Source organism: Panthera onca, chromosome A2, assembly GCF_046562875.1.
Source record: "Panthera onca isolate mPanOnc1 chromosome A2, mPanOnc1 haplotype 2, whole genome shotgun sequence".
In the NCBI taxonomy this organism is placed as follows: domain Eukaryota; kingdom Metazoa; phylum Chordata; class Mammalia; order Carnivora; family Felidae; genus Panthera; species Panthera onca.
The window spans coordinates 119283364-119307898 of record NC_138340.1 but is presented as its reverse complement, the minus strand read 5'-3'; the positions used below and the strand labels follow the sequence as shown (position 1 = coordinate 119307898).

General features: G+C 39.4%; 1 protein-coding gene across 2 annotated transcripts in view; it reads right to left on the bottom strand.

The window, feature by feature from the left end:
• TAX1BP1 (Tax1 binding protein 1) overlaps positions 1 to 23296 on the bottom strand; it is an 89810-nt gene extending 66514 nt beyond the window's left edge. For both annotated transcript variants that reach the window (XM_078441110.2, XM_078441114.2), the window contains exons 1-3: positions 23156 to 23296; positions 15454 to 15622; positions 572 to 674 (exon numbers count right to left, since the gene is read on the bottom strand). In XM_078441110.2, coding sequence (XP_078297236.1) covers positions 572 to 674; positions 15454 to 15615 — 265 coding nt within the window. In that variant the 5' untranslated portion in view covers positions 15616 to 15622; positions 23156 to 23296. The remainder of the gene's footprint in view (positions 1 to 571; positions 675 to 15453; positions 15623 to 23155) is intronic.
• Positions 23297 to 24535: the final 1239 nt, after the last annotated feature.

The following is a 24535-nucleotide window of genomic DNA, read 5'->3' as shown; positions in this document are numbered from 1 at the left end:
CAAATTCATTAAGTTAACTGAAGAAAATTAATCACATTAAAAATGACTGAACTTTGAGCATTCAACTCTTGTTTTCGGCTCAGGTCATGATCTCAGTTTGTGAGATCGAGCCCCACATTGGGCTCTGGAAAGAAACTCACTCTTCAATGAAAAATAAGCAAAAAAACTTTAAAAACAAATGTTTATATTTGAGAGAGCACAAGCAGGAGCGGCAGAGAGAGGGGCACACAGGATCCGAAGCAGGCTCTGCACTGACAGCAGCGAGCCCAATGTGCAGTACAAACTACAAGATCAAGACCTGAGCCGAAGTCTGACACTTAACCAACCGACTGAGCCACCCAGGTGCCCCAAGCAAAAATAAAAATCCTTTTAAATGCCTAGATAAAATATGTATCCTACACTCATATTTATATTCTTATGACTTTTGCTAAACAAAGACACTAATTAATTCAACTTTGGTATGTTGGACATGCCTAAGTAGACCATTACAATGGAGAACAACATTTTTAATGGCATAAAAATTAAATTAAAACATTTAATTTCATCAAGTTCTGCAGTTTTCGGTTCTTACCTTGAAATGCTAATACACAATTAACTGTTGATCCTTCTATGTAATGTTCAGGCATAGGAGACCATAAAAATGTGTAATAATCACGAGCAGTACTCCATCCAACCTAAAGGAAAATAATGAGAACACAGAGATTATAAGTAGTTTAATACTAGAGTGATATAGCATATTGTCTTTTACTGCATCCTAAAATTAAAACATGGGTCGCTATGTTTACAAATTATTGGGTATTTTAACAAGCCTGTCAAATTTTTATGATTTTTATTAAGCTATAACATAGTGTTATAAAGATCTATATAAATGGAACAGTCCAGTTTCTATTATGTATTAAAAATACAATTTGATACCCAATTTCTCAAGGAAAATCTTAGTATGCACATGATCAAATGTAACAACTCATGTTTCTCTCTATAACTTCACTATACATTAAGTTTTTAAAACTTACTATTTTAGATCTCAAATTTCAGTGTGTTTAGATTTCCTTCTCCCCATTAACGTGGTAACTAAAACTTCACTAATCTCTCATATCAAGTCTTACCTGCAGCCAATTGGTAAATTTTGTAAAAAGGCATGTATTGCCCAGACATTAATATACACATATAGAAAACCTATGTCCCACCTATATCTAAAACATCTTCAACTTACAAAATGTCTATGTTACATGTATCAGTCTATATTTTCTAGACAAACTGTACAGTGTTAAATACTGAGTATTAGAGATGTTTAAAACAAGTACACACATAATTCATTCTACTGTGCTTCACAAATACTACATTTGGGTTTTTTTGTTGTAGCTGTTGTTTTTACAAAGTGAAGGTTTGGGATAACTGAATCAAACAAGTCTATCAGCACCATCTTTCCAACAGCATTTGTCGCTTCATAACTATCACATTTTTGGTAATTCTCACAATATTTCAAACTTTTTCATTACTATTGTATTTATTATGGTGAACTGTAAGCAGTGGTCTTCAATGTTATAATTATTTTGGAGTGTCATGAACCACACCCATATAAAATAATGAACTTAATATGTATGTTCTGACTGCTCCACTAACTGGCCCATTACTCTCTCCCTCTCCTCAGACTTCCCTATTCCCTGAGACACGATACTGAAATCAGGCCATTTAATAAACCTACAGTGGCCTTTAAGTGTTCAAGTGAAAGTAAAAGTTGCATATCTCACTCTTAAAATCAAAGAAGTGATTCAGCTTAGCAAGGAAGTATGTCAAAAGCCAAGACAAGCCAAAAGCTATGTGTCTTGCACCAAAGAGCCCAATTAGGAATGCAAAGGAGAAGTGGCTAGGTGGCTCAATGCGTTGAGAGTCCAACGCAGTCGTGATCTGAGGGTTCGTGAGTTCAAGCCCTGCATCGGGCTCACTGCTATCAGTACAGAGCCCACTTTGACCCTCTGTCTCCCTGTCTCCCTCCCTCCCTCTCTCTCTCTCTTTCTCTCTCTCTCTCTCTGCCCCTCCCCTGCTCATGCTTGCTCTCTCTCAAAAATAAAACATTAAAAAAAAAAAAAAAAGGAATGCAAAGGAAAGTTCTTGAAGGACATAAAACTACTACTCCAGGGGCACCTGGGTGGCTCAGTCAGCTGAACATCCGACTTCAGCTCAGGTCATGATCTCCCACTCCTTGAGTTTGAGCCCCCGTGGGGCCCTGTGCTGACAGCTCGGAGCCTGAAGCCTGCTTTGGATTCTGTCTCCCTCTCTCTCTGCCCCTCCCCCACTCATGCTCTGTCTCTCTCTCTCTCTCTCTCAAAAATGAATGTTAAAAAAAAAAAAAAAAAAAAAAAAAAAAAAAGTACTACTCCAGTGAACACATGAATGGTAAGAAAGCCAAACAGCCTAATTGCTCATATGGAGAAAGTTTTAGTGGTCTGGATAGAAGATCAAACACCACCACAACACTATCTCAAGCCAAAGCCTAATCTAGAGCAAGGCCCTATCCTATCTTCAATTCCATTAAGGCTGAGAGAAGTAAGGAAAGTGCAGGAAAAAACTAGCAAAAGTTGGGTCAGGAGATTTAAGGAAAGAAATGTCTCCATAATATAAAGCACAAAGCAAAGCAGCAAATGTTAATGTAGAAGCTATAATAAGTTATCCAGAAGACATAGCTAAGATATTTAATGAAGGTGGCTACACTAAACAACAGATTTTCAATGTAGATGAAACAGCCTTTATATTGAAAGAAGGAGCCATCTAGGGCTTCAGAGCTAGAGAGAAAAGTCAATGCCTGGCTTCAAAGCTTCAAAGACAGGCCAATTTTCTTGTTAAGGGCCGATGCAGCTGGTAATTTAAGTTGAAGCCAATTCTCATTTACCGTCTCAAAATTTCTAGAATTATGCTAAATCTACTCTGCTTATGCTTTATAAATGGAGCAAAGCCTGTACGATGGCACATCTGTCCGTAACATGGTTTACTAAATAATTTTAAGCCCACTATTGAGACCTACTGCTCAGAAAAAAAGATTCCTTTCAAAATCTTACTGCTCATTCACAAAGCAGCTGTTCACTCAAGAGCTCTGATGAAGATATACAAGGTTAATGTTGTTTTCATGCCTGCTAACACAACATCCATTCTACAGCCCATGGATCAAGAGGAATTTCAACTTTCAAGTCTTATTACTCAAGAAATACATTCTGTAAGGCTATAGCTGCCATAGCGATTCCTCTGATGGATCTGGAAAACCTTCTAGAAAGAATTCACGATTCTAAAACGTTATTCATGGGAACAGCTCAAAACATCAACAGGAGCTTGAAGAAGCTGATTCCAACCCTCACGGCTGACTTGGAGGGTTCAAGACTTCAGTGGAAACAGTAACTACAGATGTGGCAGAAACAGGAAAAGAACTAGATGTAAAGCCTGAAGATGTGACTGAATTGCTGCAATCTCATGATGAAACTTGAGTGGATGAGGATTTGCGTCTTATGGAGGAGCAAAGAATGTGTTCTTGAGATGGTGCAGACTGCTGAAATGACAACAAAGGATTTAGAATATTATAGGAACTTAGTTTATAAAACAGCAGTAGGGTTTGAGAGGATTGACTCCAGTTCTGGAAAAACGTCCTACTGTGGGTAAAATGCTACCAAACAGCATTCACTGCATGCTACACAAAAACTGTGAAAGGAAGAGTCAATGCATGTGACCAGCTTCACTGTTTTTTTTGTTTTTTTTGTTTTTTTTAAGCAAACTCCACTCCCCAGTATGGGGCTCAAACTCACAACCCCAAGATCAAGAGTCACATGCTCCACCAACTGAGCCATCCACGTGCCCCTTTTGTTGTCTTATTTTAAGAAATTGCCACAGCCAGCCCAACCTTCAGCAACCATCACCCTGACCAGTCAGCAGCCATGAATCATCAAGGCATAACCAGCAAAAATATTATAAATCACTGAAAGCTCAGATGATGGTTAACATTTTAGCAATAAAGTATTTTTTAGTTAAGATATACATCATTTTTTTTTTTAGACATAATGCTATTACGCACTTAACAGACTACAATACAGTGTAAACATAACTTTATATGCACTGGGAAACCAAAGAAAATCATGACTTACTTCACTGTAGTGACCTGGAACCCAACCAAGCTATGCCTATACTAGATATCTATTTGCAGGTAATATAAGAAATTATGCCTCATCCACAGGGTTAGATTATACATATGTTCTATAATTCTGATAAACCTAGGATTATAGATTACAGAACACTGAAACTAGAAGAATATTAGCAATCTTTAGTCTCTCAAGGAATGTTTTCAAACTGTAGGTCACAATCCAGTAAGAAGTGGTAATATCAATTTAGTGGTTCACAGCCCTATTTATTTTTTAATTATACAGAATTAGAAGTATGAGTGCATGAAGGCTAAATTACACTTCCTGAAAATTTATCTCCGGTGTATTTGCGTACAACTTTTTGCTAGGTCAAATCACATTTCTTTCTTTCTGTATGTCACAGTCAAGAAAACCATTTGAAAACATTTGAAAGATGCTATTCGTCTCTATAGATGAGAAGTTTGAGTAATCCATGATGATCTACTTCACTTAAAGGCTGCTATTTTTTCCTCTCAGAACTGTTAGAAGAATGAGATTAGATGATGAACATAAAAGCAACACCCAACTGAGTGCCTGACCCACGGTAAGCACTCCATAAACGGTAGTTTTTGCAAGCACAGTATATTACAGTGACTAAGACCACAGGAAGTTAAGGTCAGACTGCCAGAAAGAGCACTTACTAGCTATATGACTTCAGACAAGTTATTCTGTTCCCTCCTCTTTAAAATGGAGATGATGTTAACAATCTCAAAGGGCTGTGTATTAAATAATTCCCATAAAGCAATCAGCACAGAGCTGAGCACACTGGTATTCATTAAATGTTACCATTCATTAATACCCAAGGACACAGAGCCTATTAGGGACAGTGATCTTGATTTTATGATGCTCTCTCCCCTCACTTTAGATCCCCCAATGCTTCACCATCTCCTAAAAAAGAGCCCATCTGAAGTTCTTCCCCCAACAGATACACCTGGTACAAATCAAAGCTTGTATTCTTTGTCTCTGTCCATTTACTGATCTTGAAAGAAACACTTATCTAGAGCCACATCTTTCTTGGAAGAAGGAAAGAAGGGAAGAAGGAAAGAAGGAAGGAAAGAAGGAAGGAAAGAAGGAAGAAGGAAGGAAAGAAGGAAAGAAAGAAGGAAAGAAAGAAGGAAAGAAAGAAGGAAAGAAAGAAAGAAAGAAAGAAAGAAAGATAGATAGATCTCCCTAAGTGAACAGGCTCTACCTGGACCAGGTAGTCAAGAGGAGGAAAAACGGAGTGTGCCATTTAACTTCTGAATGACTGACACACAAAACTGCAAACATCACAATTACAGGTATCTGATTCAAGTGGCACTGGGAATAGCAGTTAACAGAGACTTACTGAATGTTTGTTTTGTAGTAAGTATTATCATCTTACAAACTAAGAAACTAGTGAAAGGCTAGGAAATAGCAGAGTTAGGATTTGAACGTAAAGTTTAAACTCTTAACCACCAGGACACTACTCACTCCTTTCCTGGCAAGATATGTAATACTTTCATACCTTCTGAAATTCCACCACTTTCAACACTGAGTCGGTAACTACATAATTCTTAAAAGAAGTGCAGTTGACAAAAGAGAAACAGCAAAGAGCGAAAGCTCTGTTTGTAGCTAAGAAAAACAAAATGGGAGAAATGAGATCCGTTATCATATAAGAAAAATATGTGTAACAAAAGAGATGTTGAGTGGTTTGGTCTTTGCTGTGTTTTCTCCAAGTGAATCACAATAGCTCAGGCTATTCCTTATTGGTTGCCTACACTGGTAACTTAGAAAGTCTATCTAACATTTTGCTTTCCTTTACTGCCTTTATGTCTGGCCAACTCTTCTCAAGAGAAGTAGTTGACGGTGCTACGAGATGTCAAAGGTATCCCCTGCTGAGACCACTGAGGAGACGGTCAAGATGCAACCCAGAGTATAAAGTATAAAACTGTGCTTTAAACTCCTTTTGAGTAAGAAACACTGAACAATGGATCTTAGGTCACTCTGGAAGGGCCATGTCAGGCATACATAAAAAAATAAATGTAGGGGCGCCTGGGTGGCTCAGTCGGTTAAGCAACTGACCTCAGCTCAGGTCATGATCTTGTGGTTTGTGGGTTCAAGCCCCGCGTCGGGTTCTGTGCTGACAGCTAAGAGCCTGGAGCCTGCTTCGGATGCTGTGTCCCCCTTTCTCTCTGCTCTGCCCCTGCTTGTTCTGTCTCTCAAAAATAAATAAAAGTTAAAAAAAAAAAAAATTTTTTTTAATAATAAATAAATAAATGTAAAAGTCTCTCTATCTGGAAAGATACAAAGTACAGGCTCCTTTAGGATAGGTATGGCTTGCACCTAAACTCACGTGAAAATACAGCAGAGCAGGTCATAATGGAAAAAACACAGTACACCTCTGGAAATTATGTACAAGTGCATAAGAACAGTAAATATCTAATTAAAAAACCCAGACAACAAAGTGTCCAAGTCACAGCTTGTTTTTATTTTCCTGGTCACGTGGTTAAAACATGATTGGAATTCAGATTTCAGAACTCAGACTACAGATTTCAATCCCTTAAAATGCAAGGGAATTTGCCTTTTAGTCTACTAGCGGCAAATGGAAAGAAAATACATTTAGAATTGATAACAGCAATTTTAAAACAATGAAAAATGACAAGAATAACAACTTAGAACAAAGGAACAAAGTTCCCATGACTGCCAAAACACTTTGCTTCTAAGAGCTGCACTTGAATCAAGTTAAGAGGGCATATCTATACTAAGGAAGGAACCAAAGCAACCGTTATTGCACATAGTTTAGTTTGAGGAATTACCAAAGTACTAGGCATAATTCTTCTACTAATGCAATAGCAAAACAAAAGCATAAAAAGGAAAGGAAACAAGGATAACATGGAAGGAAAAAAAACCACAAATGTTTTCCCTTTATTCTTTTTAAACTGATTTATTTATTTTGAGAGAGAGACAGAGCAAGCAGGGGAGGGGCAGAGAAAGAGGGAGAGAATCCCAAGCAAGCTCTGCACTGTCAGCACCAAGCCGGATGCAGGGCTCGAACTCAAGAAACCGTGAGATCATGACTTGCGCCGAAACCAAGAGTGGGCACTTAACCGACTGAGTCACCCAGGTGCCCATGTTTTCCCTTTAAATAGGATTAACATTTCAGAAAAATATGTTGGATGAGAAGCACGGACAATAAAAGAAATTCTGAGACGGAACGTAAAAATCAGAAGGACATCAAGATTACCTAGTAAAACTAAGATATTAATAAATTCTGGAGAAACCTTAACAGAACAAAAGACAAACATTAGGGACAGCATACAAAGAGCACTTGTAAAGTAAGAAACAGACTCAGAGGGACTGATTTTAGGGGAGAGGTAAAGGAAGACAGACTTAAGAGCTGGGAGTAAGAAAGGCACTGAAAATAAATGTTAGTTATATATGGATAAATATATAATCTACAAAATAGTATAAAATGAGCCTATGGATGTTTAAAAGCTAGAAAAATATACACCAAACTTAACAACAGGTATTTCTGGGGAAGGTGGGGGTACAATGGATAAGGGCATGCATTTTCTTTCTTTTGTATATTCTGTAGTTTCCCAAAATCACTTATAAGAATAAAGATCCTCCCTTTTTAAAAGAAAAAGAACTCCAAAAATGCCTAAATATACATGAGGAGAAAGTAATGCTGATTGTAAAATAGAAGTATCAACCAGTATAAACGTCCCTCCATAAGACAAAACGTTACAAAGCTACTTATATTAAGAAAGTGACAGGGGCACCCGGGTGGCTCAGTTGGTTCAGCTCAGGTCATGATTAGGATTTGTGAGTTTGAGCCCCGCATCAGGCTCTGTGCTGATGGCTCGGAACCTAGAATCTGCTTCAGATTCTGTGTCTCCCTCTCTCTCTGCCCCTCTCCTACTTACACTCTGTCTCCCAAAAATAAATAAAAACATTTTAAAAATTAAAAAAAAAACAAGAAGAAAAAGATAAAGAAAGGGACTATCAGGGTGCCTGTCTGGTGTGGTTGGTGGAGTATGCAACTCTTTACTCAGGACTGTGGGTTTGAACCCCCTGCTGGATATAGATTAAGATCTTAAAAAATCTTTCAAAAAATCTTGTAAAGAAGTGATTATAATCCTAAGTGAAAAAATTCAGGGCATAAAAAAGGGCATGCAATATTATTCAAACTACTTTCAAAATATATGCAATAGAAAAAGTGAAAGTCTTCCTTTAATTAAAAAAAGATTGGAAGGAAATACTTAAACACTAGTTTAATACATAAGTATTAGCCACTGTTACTAGATAGGAATATAGTTGGGCAAGAAGACTGCTGATCATCTTAATTTTTTTAATACTTTATTCCAAGTTTTCTAACATTATGATTATTTTACAATTATTTTATTTTTAGGAGAATACTTTTTAAAAACAAAATGAGACAAGGTTCAAGGAAGACCAAGGCAGAAAAGCAGAAAAAGCAAAAAGAAGAGAATATGAAAAGGAAATATGAGAAGGAAAGGAGAAACAAGGAAAAACAAACAAAAGCTTGAAACAAGATATTCATGCATAAAATCACTGCTCAGTTTCACTGTCCACACCAGGAAATTAAGGTTGTTTTTTTTTTTAACCTGGTTGGCGGTGTGATGTGTGAAAACAGTATCTTACTGGGAAGCATGGTCTGCCTAAAAAGACTTTGGAAACATGACGATCACTGCACTCCCAATTTCCTCACCTAGAAAAGTATCTGAAACATGAGAACTGTTAAGTCTCCTTCTCAAGTCTTAAAAAAAACCAAAAATCTCATGGACCTTTAGTTTATTAAAAATTATTTTAATTATAAGGTAATTTAATTTGTACTAAGCATAAATCTAAATGTAAATTCCTTGTGCTTATATATTTGTACAACTAAAACCAAATCAAATTCATAACAACTAGGGGCACCTGGGTAGCTCAGTCGGTTGAGCATCCAACTCTTGATTCTGGCTCAGGTCACAACTCCAGGGTCATGGATCGAGCCCCATACTGGGCCCCCCACTGAGCATGGAGCCTGCTTAAGATTCTCTCCCCGCCCCCTTGCCCCCATCTCCCCTACTCACATGCTCGAAAATAAATTTAAAAATTAAAACAAATAATAAACAAACATAAATAAAACAAAAATAAAACTCAAACATAATGTGATATATTTTACTGCAATTAATGTTGCATTTACAATAAAAATACAGCATGAGATCTAATTCTAAATCTTTTCCTCTATTTTTACTTCAACTCTATCACTCATAAAATGCATGTTGAACTTACTAGGAACTCTGTTGCTAATTTTAGATAACCAGATTTCTCAAACTGCCAGAGAACATTTTTTTTTTAAGTTTATTATTTTAAGAGAGTGGGAGGGGGTGAGGGCGAATCCCAAACAGGCTCCACACTGTCAGCCCAGAGCCCAATACAAGGCCGAACTCATGAAACTGTGAGATCATGACCTGAGCTGAAACCAAGAGTCAGCTGCTTAACCAAATGAGCCACCCAGGCGCCCCCAGAAAACAATTCTTGAATGCCAGTTTACATGAGGTTCAAGATTCAGCTCCAAAGTTTAATGAATAACTGTAAGTCACTTCTCTCTGGACCTCCATTCCATTATCTGTAAAATGGGAACTATAATGTTCTGATGAAAAATCTTTGCAAAGTATAAATAAACCAGTGTTACGTGTTTATTTTAGTTATAATCAAAAACAGTCCATACAGAGGAGAGGGAAACTACAAGGAAAAAATAAAAATCTCCAACCCAGTCTACATCCCTTGACTAGCTTCATTCATTTCTCTACCCAACTTCATAATCAGTTAATCATATCAACAGAGCACCTAAATCCACCCTAGTATCCTTTGTCTTCTTGAATTCCCTTCCCATTCTCTCCCCCACCTTTACCTCTCCAAATCGCAATCTCAATGATTACCACCTTGGAATTCTTCACTCATAATTCTGGGTGCTAAACCTTTCTGGATAAAATCCTAAAACTGATGCTCAGCAATCTCCAATTCCCTATGACATTCTTCCACAGTAGCAGAACCAAATCTTCTGCATACTCAAGTCCCCTCAACTCTTATTTAACACATAACCTTGTTCCTCCTTACTGAATATACCGAAGCCATGAATGAGTTCCACTCCAAATTCATTCAACTAATTGCTGACAAACCCCCATGGATTCTACTTAGGGATTATTACCTACAACTGACTCCCTTTTCTACCGTAGGCCTTCATTATCCCACCTAGGAAATTAGGATAGTCTAAACATTTTCCCTGCCTCCATTCTCTTCTAATTCCAATTAATCTCACTCAACCCTCCAAAATAAAAATTCACCTCTAAACTTTATTCATCAGCCAGATATTAAATCCATAACGTAATCCAAACCAACCATTCATCTTTTTTTAATGTTTATTTATTTTGGAGAGAGAGCATGCACGCAAGCACAAGCAGGGGAGAGGGGCAGAGGGAAAGAAAAAGAATCCCAAGCAGGCTCCAAGCTGTCAGTACAGAGACCGAAGCAGGATTCAATCTCAAACTGTGAGATCATGACCTGAGCTAAAATCAAGAGTTGGACACTTAACTGAGCCACCAGATGTCCTCCCCATTTATCTTCTAAAACTGTTACCTGTCCCAGGCAAATCAAATTCCTTAACACTTTCTCAAAACATACCACACACACCTTCCTTTCATTCCTTCTCCCTTAGAGCTACCATCTGGGCACTTTCTCCCTGCTTGCCTGTCAATATCATATCTATCAAAATCATCCTAGAGGGCAATTTGCAGTATGCATAAAGTGTTTAAAACATGCAATAAACATGGCAATTCCACTTTATTAAACATGATTTCTTGAGTCTTCCCATAGATTCTGAAATTTTTACTGTATGCCTGAAATTACTATGGACTTTTAAAGTATTATCTAGGGAATTCTATAATCCAAGGGCATTCTACACAATTGTATTCACTTATATATTTATTTCTTGAAGAAAAGTTATAGTCTCTGGAGTACACAAGAGATAGTTTAGCATTACCAAAGCAAAAAATATAAAGCAGGCAATGACAAAAAAAATAAAGTTTTCAATCAAATCATATAAAGAAGCCTTATAAGGCACAGTGGTAAAGTTATTTAATGTTGGCATTATTCCATAGATGATAAAGAACCACTTAAGAGTTTAAAACCAAAGGAAGATATGCTCAGATTTTCATTTTATATTATAGTTTTTATAGAGTAGTTTGAAGAATAGATTGGGGGGGGGGGGCAAGAATGAAAGCAGAGAAAACAAGTAACCTATTGCAATAGTCCTGTAAAGAGATAAGGAGGCATAAGTCTACGGCAGTGATATTACAAATAAAGAAATAAATAGGCAGTAAAATGGATGGAACTGGTGTTTGACTAAATATGAAGGGAAAGTCATAAGCTTGTGGCTTAGGCAACAGGCCATTAACTAAAAATTTTTAAAATTAAAAATCAGAATAAGCAGTCTGAAGGAAAAAAGGGAAAGATTCATCTTCTTGAAATACAATTTATCATACACCAGCCTAAATACCTACATATACAAAGACATACCACTACCCATAACAAACCTACAAACAGTTTAGACTAACACTGAAGGTCCTCCATTAACAGACTAAAGCTTAATTCCACACTTATCTCTCTCCACTTCCCTAAATGAAACATATGTTCCAGTCAAACTAACCTGTACTCATAACATTCTCAACTTAATGCCTTTGCTTATACCACTTTCCTGTCAGAAATGCCCCTCCCTTCCTTTAAAAAAATTTTTTTAGGGGTGCCCAGGTGGCTCAGTCAGTTGAACATCCGACTTCGGCTCAGGTCATGATCTCACAGTTGGTGAGTTCGAGCCCCGCGTTGAGCTCTGTGCTGACAGCTCAGAGCCTGGAGCCTGCTTTGGATTCTGTGTCTCCCCCTCTCTCTGCCCCATCCCCACTCATGCTGTCTTAAAAATAAATAAAACATTAAAATTTTTTTTTAATTTTTTTTTAACATTTATTTTTGAGAGACATAGTGAGACAGAGCACAAATGGGAGAGGGGCAGAGAGAGAGAGCAGGGACACAGAATCTGAAGCAGGCTCCAGGCTCTGAGCTGTGAGCACAGAGCCCGACGCAGGGCGGGGCTTGAACTAGAAGACTGCAAGATCAAGACCTGAGCCCAAGGTGGAGGCCCAACCAACTGAGCCACCCAGGCGCCTCTCCCTTCCTTTAATCTTATTTCCCTACTGTATTCTTCCCTGACCCATTCTTGCACAAAACACCAATTCTCACTCAGTTTAACTTGATACTCTTAGCTCACATAAAATCAAAACAGGTACTGATTTCATAAAATGCTTACAATGAGTGTGTCTCCATTTTGGAATTTGACTTAAGAAACAAAACAAAAAAATAGTAAATGACTCCTCTATCAGGCAAAATCAAGGAAGGAGGGATTCAAAATGAAACTGAAAGGGCAACTGGGTGGCTCAGTCAGCTGAGCATCCAATGCTTGATTTCGGCTCAGGTCATCATCCCAAGGTCACTGATCAAGCCCTGCGGGCTCCACACCAAATGGGGAGCCTGCTTAAGATTCTCTCTCCCTCTAGCCAACTAATCTTTGACAAAGCAGGAAAGAATATTCAATGGAATAAAGACAGTCTCTTCAGCAAGTGGTGCTGGGAAAACTGGACAGCGACATGCAGAAGAATGAACCTGGACCCCTTTCTTACACCATACACAAAAATAAACTCAAAATGGATGAAAGTTCTCAATGTAAGACAGGAAGCCATCAAAATCCTTGAGGAGAAAGCAGGCAAAAACCTCTTTGACCTTGGCTGCAGCAACTTCTTACTCAACACGTCTCCGGAAGCAAGGGAAAGAAAAGCAAAAATGAACTACTGGGACCTCATCAAAATAAAAAGCTTCTGCACAGCAAAGGAAACAATCGGCAAAACTAAAAGGCAAGTGACAGAATGGGAGAAGATATTTGCAAATGACATATCAGATAAAGGGTTAGTATCCAAAATCTATAAAGAACTTATCAAGCTCAACACCCAGAAAACAAATAATCCAGTGAAGAAATGGGCAAAAGACATGAACAGATGCTTCTCCAAAGACGACATCCAGATGGCCAACCATCACATGAAAAAATGCTCCACATCACTCACAATCAGGGAAATACAAATCAAAACCACAATGAGATACCACCCTCACAGCTGTCAGAATGGCTAACATTAACAACTGAGGCAACGACAGATGTCAGTGAGGACGTGGAGAAAGAGGATCTCTTTTGCACTGCTGGTGGGAATGCAAGCTGGCACAGCCACTCTGGGAAACAGTATGGAGGCTGCTCAAAACATTAAAAACAGAACTACCTTATGACCCAGCAACTGCACTGCTAGGCATTTATCCAAGGGATACAGGGATGCTGTTTTGTAGGGGCACATGCACCCCCATGTTTATAGCAGCACTATCGACAATAGCCAAAGTATGGAAAGAGCCCAAATGCCCATTGATGGAGGAATGGATAAAGAAGAGGTGGGGTGGGTGGGTGGGTGGGTGTGTGTGTGTCTCTACACACAAATGGAGTATTACTTGGCAATCAAAAAGAATGAAATCTTGCCATATGCAACTACATGGATGGAACTAGAGGATGTTATGCTAAGCGAATTAGTCAGAGAACGACAAACATATGACTTCACTCATATGAGGACTTTAAGATACAAAACAGATGAACATAAGGGAAGGGAAGCAAAAATAATATAAAAACAGGGAGGGGGACAAAACATAAAAGATTCTTAAATATAGAGAACACACACAAGGTTCCTGGAGGGGTTGTTGGGGGGGGGGGGGGAATGGACTAAGTGGGTAAGGGGCATTAAGGAATCTATTCCTGAAATCATTGTTGCACTGTATGCTAACTTGATGTAAATTTTAAAAATTAATAAATTATTTAAAAAATAATAAAAGATTCTCTCTCCTTCTCCCCTACGCACACGCTCTCTAATAAAATAATAAAAGGAAATGTCATTGCATGCCAAACTTTAAAAAAAAAAAAATTCAACAAAATAATGTTTATTTTTGAGAGAGAGGGGGAGAGAGAGGGGGAGGGAGAGGGAGGGAGGGAGGGAGAGGGAGGGGGAGGGAGGGAGGGAGAGGGAGGGAGGGAGGGAGGGAGAGAGAGAGAGAGAGAGAGAGACAGAGTATGAGCAGGAGACGGGTAGAGAGAAAGGGAGACACAGGATCACTAGCAGGCTCCAAGCTGTCAGCACAGAGCCCGATGCAGGGCTCAAAGTCGCTTAACCAACTGAGCTACCCAGGTGCCCCTTGTTCAATAGTTTTTCTGCCCTCCTCACTCTGTACAGCCATTTTTCACTTCTAGATACCCTCAATGTCCCTAATTCTAGCAGCAACTCTTCTTTTCTAGTTTGCTGCTTAACTTATACACACCAATCAAAATTTCAGAACCATTAAAATCAGATCTAAAATAAATTTATTCTGAGGGAGAATCTAGAGGAACCCAGTAGGAAAGTTTTACTGTTGACATTTATGACATTTTGAATATTCAAATGACTTAAAATTTTATTTAAGTAATCTCTATATTCAAAGTGGGGCTTGAACTCGACTCCAAGATCAAGAGTCACATGCTCTTCCAACTAAGCCAGCCAGGCACCCCAAAGAGATTCTCTTGTTTTAGTTCTCTACTACATTGTAAAGAGATGAAATTGCCAGAAAATCTGTAGCACAGTAAAGCACCACCATAATGATCACCTCAATGTAATTCACAAATATTATAAAAAATGGCAAAATTTAAGGACTAGGATACCTGCCATCATAGAGTTTACTATTTAGTCATGTAAAACAGAAAACTCTTATAAAAGCATAAGACAATATGAGCAATATTTAAGCAAGTAGAATAGTAGAGTAACATGGCTATAGAATTGTATAATTAACACTAATTACAAATGACTGGAAGAGACAGTAAATGATATAACAACTCAAAGGAAAAGATCTTTTTTCAGGTGAGGAATGGAGAAAACAGAAGAAAAAAAAAAAAAAGGATTCTGAAAAGTTTTCACAAGACCTGGAGTGACACTGAACCTTTTGATCAAAGAGAGGTGAGTCTGGCAAATTCAAGTTCCCAGTATTTGTTGTATACTACTCTGTACTGTTAAATATTTCATGTTTACAAAACGTTTAAGTTTACAATTGTAAGAAAGGCCCTCAATGCAGAGTTAAGACAAGGCTTATATAAGCTACGTATCAACCTGCTTAAAAAGAAAACAGAATACCTAAGTGGAAGAAATACACAGAAAGTTCTTACCTTGAATATACCAACCCAATCTTTTGGATGTGGATGGATATATGGAGTTAAGGTGTAATGACATTCCAGGTGTGCATTAGGAAGATAACTCTTGGCCACATTTTGAAAGATGACATGGGCAAAGTTGGAAGTCTGCAAGGGGACTTCTTGAAAGGATGTCATTGTGAATCTGTAACAAGTAAATCATGTAAGTTGAATGAAACCAACTAAAAAAAAACAAAAAAAAAAACCTTACACCTTCAGAAAATGCTAACATTGAATGCAAATTACATGAGAATTTGCATGCCATAATTATTGACAAGATATATACTTAGAACTCGTCTTTAAAAATGTGGTTAAGGGGCGCCTGGGTGGCGCAGTCGGTTAAGCCTCCGACTTCAGCCAGGTCACGATCTCGCGGTCCGTGAGTTCGAGCCCCGCGTCAGGCTCTGGGCCGATGGCTCGGAGCCTGGAGCCTGTTTCCGATTCTGTGTCTCCCTCTCTCTCTGCCCCTCCCCCGTTCATGCTCTGTCTCTCTCTGTCCCAAAAAAAAAAAAAAAAAAAAAAAAAAAAATGTGGTTAAATTTTTTTAAATGTGCTTAAATATAAAAACACAACCAGGAAATAACAAGTTATAAGATGACTCAGAAAGTTACATAAGGATTAAAAAAACAAAACCAAAATCAAAAACTCTCAACTCTCTTGGAAAGCCTAGCCCATTGTTTCGTTTGCAAGCAAAAGCAAATGAACCAGAAGTGTTTCTATGCTGAACCCTGGAATTTAGTAATTTTCTTCCTCAATCTGACCCATCCTCCTCTAGGTCTTAGGCTCCTATTAATTGATGTTAACCTCTCTGTGTCTGCATTCCTGACCCATGTTCGTGATCCCTTAGACCAGCATTCTCAACCTGAGCTACATATTAAAATCATTAGGGGGTCTCCAAAAAGGGGGGTTGGGTGGCATCTGGCTGGCTCAGTCGGTACGTAGAGCATGTGACTCCTGATCTCAAGGTTGTGAGTTAGAGACCCACAATGGTTACAGAAGTTACTTAAAAATAAAATCTTTAGGGGTGTCTGATGGCTCAGTCAGCTAAGCAGCCGACTTCAGCTCAGGTCATGATCTCACAGTTCATGAGCTGGGAGCCCAACATCAGGCTCCCTGCTGTTAGCACAGTCTGCTTTGGATACTCTGTCCCCCTCTCTCTGCCCCCACCCATACACGCTCTCTCAAAGAACATTATAAAAAATAATAATAAAGAACTCAAAAAAAAATGAAAAGATGACAATGACTTTCTGAAGGCAGGATCTGGGGAAGTATGGGTGTGTGCATGCATTTTTTTTTCTTTAAAAAATAAAGATTACTTGGGGAGACGTTTTAAGATTTTTTAAATAACCTCTACAACAAGAGGCTTGAACTCACAAACCCAGAGATCAAGAGTCTCATGCTGTACCAACTAAGCCACCAAGGCACCCCTCCCCAAGTAATCTTAAGTATTCATTACCACCTCTCACTCATTTCCACAAATGCCCAGACCCAGCCTGTCTTCATTCAGGACTTCTGGTACACGCTTGTTCAGATATCTCAAATCACATAAAATCTCAGCTGGTCTACTTGACACAACTCAGCTTATCTGTTCCTTTCAGCCTATACTGATTTTATACCCTTTCATTCTGGGTTTAATAATCCTACCTTGGCTTCCAGTGTTCATGTGCTCTTTCCATAGATTTACTGATTTAAAAATAAGTTCTTTTTTATGGGCACCCACGTGGCTCAGTCGTCAAGTATCTGGCTTCAGCTCAGATCATGATCTCACAGTTCAGGAGTTCAAGTTCCACATTGGGTGAGCTCGAGCTCCACTTTGAGTAAAACACTAGCCCCACTTTCTCTCAGTCCCACCCCTTCCTCCCTCTCTCTCAGCTCCTCATAGGATTCTCTCTCTCTGCCCCTTGCTCAACTGCGCCCTCTCTCTCAAAAACTAAGTTGTTGTGGTTTTTTTTTAACATATAGTGCCAATGAAATACATAGCTGTTGAAAATCTATTACAGATTCAGTGAATGTTCACTGGCTTAGTGAACACCAAGCACAAGAGAGATGGTGAAAATGAACTATAAAAATCTGCAAGACACAAATATTTTCCACATTTTGTACTCTACTTTTTGAGAAAAAGGATACAACTGAGAATTTACTCATAAAAGCCATCTATACGTGTGTCACAGACTCAGTACAATTATTATTGATTCTACAGTACACATAAACTATGACAACATCCCTATAGTACTTGCTTCTTAGTCATCACAACAGAAATCTCCGTGATGGGGGAAAAAAGAGGCAAGATTTTTGCCAACCAAATTAATCTCATTTACTTCACAAATCAATAAAGTCTCTATAGGGCAAACACAGTGTTAGTCTATACTCATTTTAACGATTAAAAAAGTCTTGGGGCACCTGGGTGGCTCAGTCGGTAAGCATCTGAGTTGAGCTCAAGTCATGGTTTGTGAGTTCGAGCCCCATGTTGGGCTCTGTGCTGACAGCTCGGAGCCTGGAGCCTGCTTTGGATTCTATGTCTCCCGCTCTCTCTGTCCCTCCCATGCTCATGCTCTGTCTCTGTCTCTCAAAAATAAAGGTTAAAAAAGTCTTTATTGCTAAGAAGATCTCAGACAACATGCTTTTACAATATGTTTCTTTTGCTGACCTATTTGAAATACTAGCAAATTTTTGAAGTTTCAAAATAATAACACTTCAGAAAATATCCACTTTTCTTCTTGTGTCTGCTCAACTTCTATTCAAGTACTGCTTTACTGAAACAATATACTGGACATCTCATAAAGAGAATGTCAATGGTGAGCCTAGAGGCCACTGCTAGAATACCAGTCTGGTTGACTGTTAGCTAGGTGTGAGCTCTGCCAGGATTCCAAGGTAAGGAGAGCGCATTCAGTAGCAATCCTTCTAGGTAAGATCTCTGCACTAACAAAAAGGCTTTATGACCAGCAGCCCTATTTCACAGAAGGACTTAACTAGTATTCCCCAGCTGGTATGCCAAAGCCTTCAGTAAAATGAAAAAAGGTAGCACTTACTTACAAATATTGGGAACTCTGCATAAAATAAATGAAGTGTTATTTACTTTGCTGCTTTGAATTGTCTGACCTAATTTGGGCTCAGGGGGATGTCATGGTGCTAATAAAGTCACTAATGATAATCTCTTTTCAAGTCAATGGCTTCATAAAGAAGGAAAAAATAACCCATCAATTCCAGTTTTGAAATATTGTTCAGTACTGGTTATATCAGTAAGAGAAGCTATAGCTAAATCAATGAAACCAACCTCTAGCAGACTCAACTACCAAAACTGAGACAAGTGAATCAGTAATATTTTTCTACAAAGAAAATGAATACTTCGGTTTCTCTGAGGAGGGTATTTATTAAGGAGAAAATAAGGCTAGATTAGAATGAGTTGCCATGTTTTTAATTAAAAGCAGTTTAAGAATGAAACTTTTTCTTAAAATTTATCATGTTTCCTAAAGTAAACTAAATTAACAAAGCTGTGATTATGTTATCAAACAAGGCAGTGAAGTTTAAACTTTTGTTTAACCTCAACTACAACAGTGTCTTAAAAATCCATAATCAATCTTAAACTTTTACTTCACTGAAAAGATGAAAAATAGCAAGAAGGTACAGATCTATGTATTTATGTATGTTTGTTTATATGCTTATAAATTGATCAAAAAGGACTCAAAAAGTACACACAACAGTCTTTACTCAAGAGGAATCTGTGTGAAGACAACTTTTAATTGATATTTTACTAGTATAGATAAATGCATTGTTTTCACTGTTTTAAATAAACATATTAACATAAAGCTGCATTTTTAAACCTTCCCCCCAAAATTCAAGTTTTTAACAGAAAACCCTAAATCAGACTTTAAATATATTCATGATTATAAATCTTAAGATAATTTGTGATCCTAATAACCTTAATCTCTCTCCAACACTCCTTCCTCCCTTTTTAAAAATTTCAATGCAATTATAACTACAGAAATGTTTTACAAGTCATTCCACTCTCATTACTAGTTTTTCAAACTTTAAAAATTAAATTCCAATACATTTCCTAGTCATAAAAACTTAACAGGGGTAAATGTAATCTGAATGTAATTACCACATGAATGAATCCATTTCCAATAGTAAAATAAAAATTTCCCATAGAAGTCCTGTTTCACTCCTTACTCAGATAAAGAAATGAAAAGATGGGCAAGCTTTAAAAAATGCTGAAATTCACTGAGAATGTCAATGTATCAAGATGATTCACAGGCAGATTTACCCAATATCCATGCACACCCGCTCACACACACACAAACAGGCAGAGACACAAAGCCTAGTGGAGAGGTTAATGTGCAAAGTCACTGCATCACCTTGTGGTAATGCTTGGGAAGTGTCGCTTCACTAACATCCTGAGGAAAAGAACAAACTGCACCTCAGCTGGAGAGGAAATATAGCCCCCCCCCCCCCCCCCACACACACACACAAAGAGAAATGGAAGCAGCAGGACTAGACCAAATTTTACTTCCCATTCTCTAAAGTACATCTCCAGAAACGTGAGTACGCTAAGATGCAAACGAAGGCTAAGCAAAAATTTTCGACTCAAGAATTAAAGAACCAAATAAATTCAGCTGGGAAACCAAGTCTGAAATGCATACACTTGCTGCCTGCATTGACCTCTTCCATGTTTCCTACTATATTCCCGAACATCTCTAGAGTCGCTTTGTATGAATTATGCTGTAAACTTTATACTATTAAGTCTTTGGTCTAAAATCCAATTGTGTTATTCTGGGGATTCATCAATATCTAAGGAAAAGACAAATAACGTGCAGTGGGCACTCAGTTAAGTAGCTAAAATAAATTGGGGGGGGGGGTAGGGAAGAGGTGGAAGCACTTCAATGTTGTATTTCTTCCTGCTGGAACTTTTTCAAGCCCAAAACAAATCTGTCTTTTGTGGTAGTATTTTTCCAGTGGCTTCTGCTACTTATTTTATTTTGCTGGACTAGTCCAAAATGTAAGCCTCAGCCAAGCGAACTAGAAAATATACTCTGAATTTTGTTCTGTGTGATAGGATTGTGGTAATTGTGGGTTTTTTTTTTTTTTTTTCCCAAAGTCCTTATCAAGTTAAAGACACTAAACTAATTATAAGTGAAATATCCTGATGTCCAGGATTTATTTGCTTTTAAAACTCCAGGGGGAAAAATGTTTTGGAGGAGATAAAACAAGATTAGCAAAATGGTCGTTCCTTCCACCGTTTGTTCTCCTTTTGCGTATGTTTGTAAGTAAAGATCAGTAATAAAAGCTCCATGTATGACCTGCAATAGAACACCTTATATATAGTGAATGACAAACTCAGCAAAAAAAAAAAAGTCTTTAAAATCTTCAGTTAAAAATATATGAACTTTTAAAATTATCTCCAAACTTCAGTCCCATAGGACACACAAATATCTGAAGGAAAAGCTGTTTAACATTCTAATAGTTTCCAATTATTCATACTTTAGCTCAAAGATTATCAGCTGGTTTATAGAGCAGAAAAATGTTATCTGAAATCTTTTTGGAAGGCAGAAGCAAAGCCAACAATCTGTTAATTTGCACTCTTACAACCAGCATCCCTATCTCTAGAATTCTTTACAGCTGAGTACCACTACACTCTGCCCAGGTGTCACTCATACCACTTTTATTTACTCCGTAGATTGTTTTTAAAGGTGGCTTCTAAAAAACTCTATCTTGGGGCACCTGAGTGGCTCAGTCAGTTAAGCGTCCAACTCTTGATGTCGCTCAGGTCCTGATCTCAAGATTGGTGAGTTCCAGTCCCGCGACTAGCTCTGCACTGTCAGCACCGCTCTGTGTGGTGTTCTCTCGCTCCTGCGCCCCTCCCCCTGCTCACGCTCTCTCAAAATAAACTTACTTAAAGATTTTATTTTTATTTTTGAGGGGGGTGGGTGGAAGAAGCTGGCTCTGCAGTGAGAGCAGAAAGGCCAATGCGGGGCTGGAACCCACGAACTGTGAGATCATGACCTGAGCTGAAGTCTGATGGCTAACCGACTGAGCCACCCAGGCGCCCCTTAAAATAAACTTTATTTAAAAAAGAGAGAGAGAGAGAGAAAAAAAAATAAAAAGCTATGATCTTGGCCCATATAAAGAGAATTTTTATCTTTCTGTAAGGATTTGAGCCAAAATAAACTTTAAAAGCCAGAAGAGCATACAGCCAAAATTTTACTTAGTAATATCCAAAATCCAAAAAACTAAAATCCAATGAACCTCACATATGTACTCCCCCAAAGCACATGAGCATCGTTAGAATGTTTCATATTTAACATTAAAATGGCTACAGCATTAACTGTAAACAGGTATACAACTCAATGTGACTACAAGAAAAAACAACAGGATGTTGTCTGAAGTTGCAAAAAATAAATTGAAAAGAATAAGTCATTTCTAACTTAATACTTCGAGAAACCAAGTTTAAGAACAAAACAAAGGCCTGGCCTCAGGCCCTTCTCTCTACCTGCATGGGACTTTGAGGGGCAATCGTCCCACTTTTAGATTAACATGTTATTGAATTCATCTCTTTAAATGATTTGGAACCGAGCACGAAAATCGTAATTAGTGCCACAGTACGCGCTGTTTGTAGAACTTTTACAATGAGTATAATGCAGACTTGAGTAAGATTTCCCGTCTAAATCCTTGTAAATCCTTGTGCTAAGCAACGTTTGAAGCCTTAAAACCTATTATACAGAAAGTCAAATGCCACCGTGTTTTCAAATAAACCTATTATTAAAAAGGGAACTAAATGTATCAACAGTCACACACACACACACACACACACACACACACACACACCCACCCACACCCAATTCAAACAAAGATTGCCCCAGGCGAGGAGACCGGTCGGGACCAGACCACAACTTGCGAGCCTGCAGGGTGTTGGGTGGAGGAAAGGGAGAGTTGTGAAATCAAGAAAAGTTGCCTAAGCAAAAGAAGACGTGTGGCTCTCTTAAGACTTTTTTTTCTTTTTTTGAGATCCCTCGGAACGTTAAGCGTAGGAGCCACCCATAAATAGACGAAAGAAACGTTTACCAGACCTGTAGCCCAGGTGAAGGCTGCGATCCGGCCCCAACAGCTAACTCCGCCCCCCGCCCGCAAACGGAGGCGGCGCAGTGAGTCTCCGCCTCCTTCTCCAACGGCGACACAAACCAAAACACCTGGGTTTCACCCCACCCGAGCAAACCCGAGCCTCGGACTCGACCTGTTTTCCCAAGCTCGCCTACGCCGGCAGCACACATACTGCCCTCAGAGCACACCCCAGAATGGGCCTCGGGCAAGACAGGTTCTTCTTCGGGGCTCCCCCGTGTCACTCGCCCCCGCCACAGTGCCCACGTCCCCCAGGGCTCCCCCCAAATCGCGAAGGCCTATCCCGGGGCCTCCCCGCCGTGTGGGGCGGCCACCCGTCGTTTTTCCCAGCCCCACTGCTAACCGAAGTTGCCCACACCCCCGTTACAACCGTAGTCCAGAAGGAAAAGTTTGTCCTGGGGAAGGAAAGCATCGTCATTTGGCTGCATCGTCACCACGGCGATCATTCCCGAGACTGGCCAGGCCCCTAGACTCTTTAAGAGCTGAGGAGCGTACCGCGAGCCCCCAAAGAGCTCCAGCTGGGGCCCCGCACAAGTCGCTGGAGCCGGTCGGGGAAGGCACTTACCCTGCGAGGAGCCCCAAGACAGAGGGAGCGTTAGAGAGGCTTCCGAGCCGGTGCCGCCATCAGCCGCCGAACCTCTTCCGCCACCACTACCTCTCTCCCCCGACCGGCTACACCTCCCCACAGTGCCAAAAAAGCCGGCGGCACGTCACTTCCGGCTGTGGGCCCGCCCCTTCCGCCACCGCCGCGCTTGGTGGGCCGGGCCATTCAGCTGAAAAGTCTCTGCAAACGTGACCTTTCACCAGCTCTGCGGGCGGATCCAAACTCCAGACCGGCCTTTTACCCCGGCTCGGCTACTCCTCCTCTTTCTTCGGCCTCCCAGGAATCGCTCGCAGACCTAGTCAAACAGGGTCCGTTTGGATTTGCGTTTTTCATTTAATTATTACTTTGACCGGAAAGTTAGGTAACTTACCAGTTAGGTTGAAAGGGTAGTCCAAAGTTACATGGACTATTACCATGGCATTGCCCGGCTCTTAAAAATCCTGTCTAAATGAATCCGTTTATTTTATAGATGACAAAGTAGGGAAACGAGAGAAGTGAAGGAGCGGACCACAGGGCTAGGACTGCAACCCCTAACTCGAGAGCTCTAGCCCAACTCCTGGTCCAGTCCTGTGCTTGCTTGACAGAGATTTTGTTCATTGGAAGACCTCGGTTCTAGACGCGATACAGTTCCAATGCTCTAGGATTTCCTTTTGTCCCAGCAGTGGTCTCTTTCTGCCCGCACTTCTATGAGTGGTTACCTGCTTTTATTATCTGTGTTATTTTGCTTTTATTATCTGTTATTTTGTGTGTGTGTGTGTGTGTGTGTAAATTTTGTCCTGTGTTTTCTGTTCAATTATATTTTCTAAAATCACTTTTGACTGTGATGTCTCTTACCTTCCTATAGCAGGCATTCAGTTTGAATCCAAACTCCACGGAAGCAAGTGTTTCTGTTCTATTTCATCATATTCCTCTTGCTATAAAACCCTTTTAAGGGGCGCCTGGGTGGCTCGGTCGGTTAAGCGTCTGACTTCGGCTCAGGTCATGATCTCACGGTCTGTGAGTTCGAGCCCCGCGTCAGGCTCTGTGCTGACAGCTCAGAGCCTGGAGCCTGTTTCAGATTCTGTGTCTCCCTCTCTCTCTGCCCTTCCCCCGTTCATGCTCTGTCTCTCTCTGTCTCAAAAATAAATAAACGTTAAAAAAAAATTTAAAAAAAAAACCTTTTAAAATCATCAATATCTCCAGTAAAGAAAGGATAATTACCTCACATTAAATGTTCTAAATACAGAACATACAGAATCTTGTCATAGTCTTTCATTTTTTTCTTCCACATGCTTAAGATTACAATACCTTCAGGGGCACCTGGGTGTCTCAGTCGGTTGAGTGTCTGACTTGGGCTCAGGT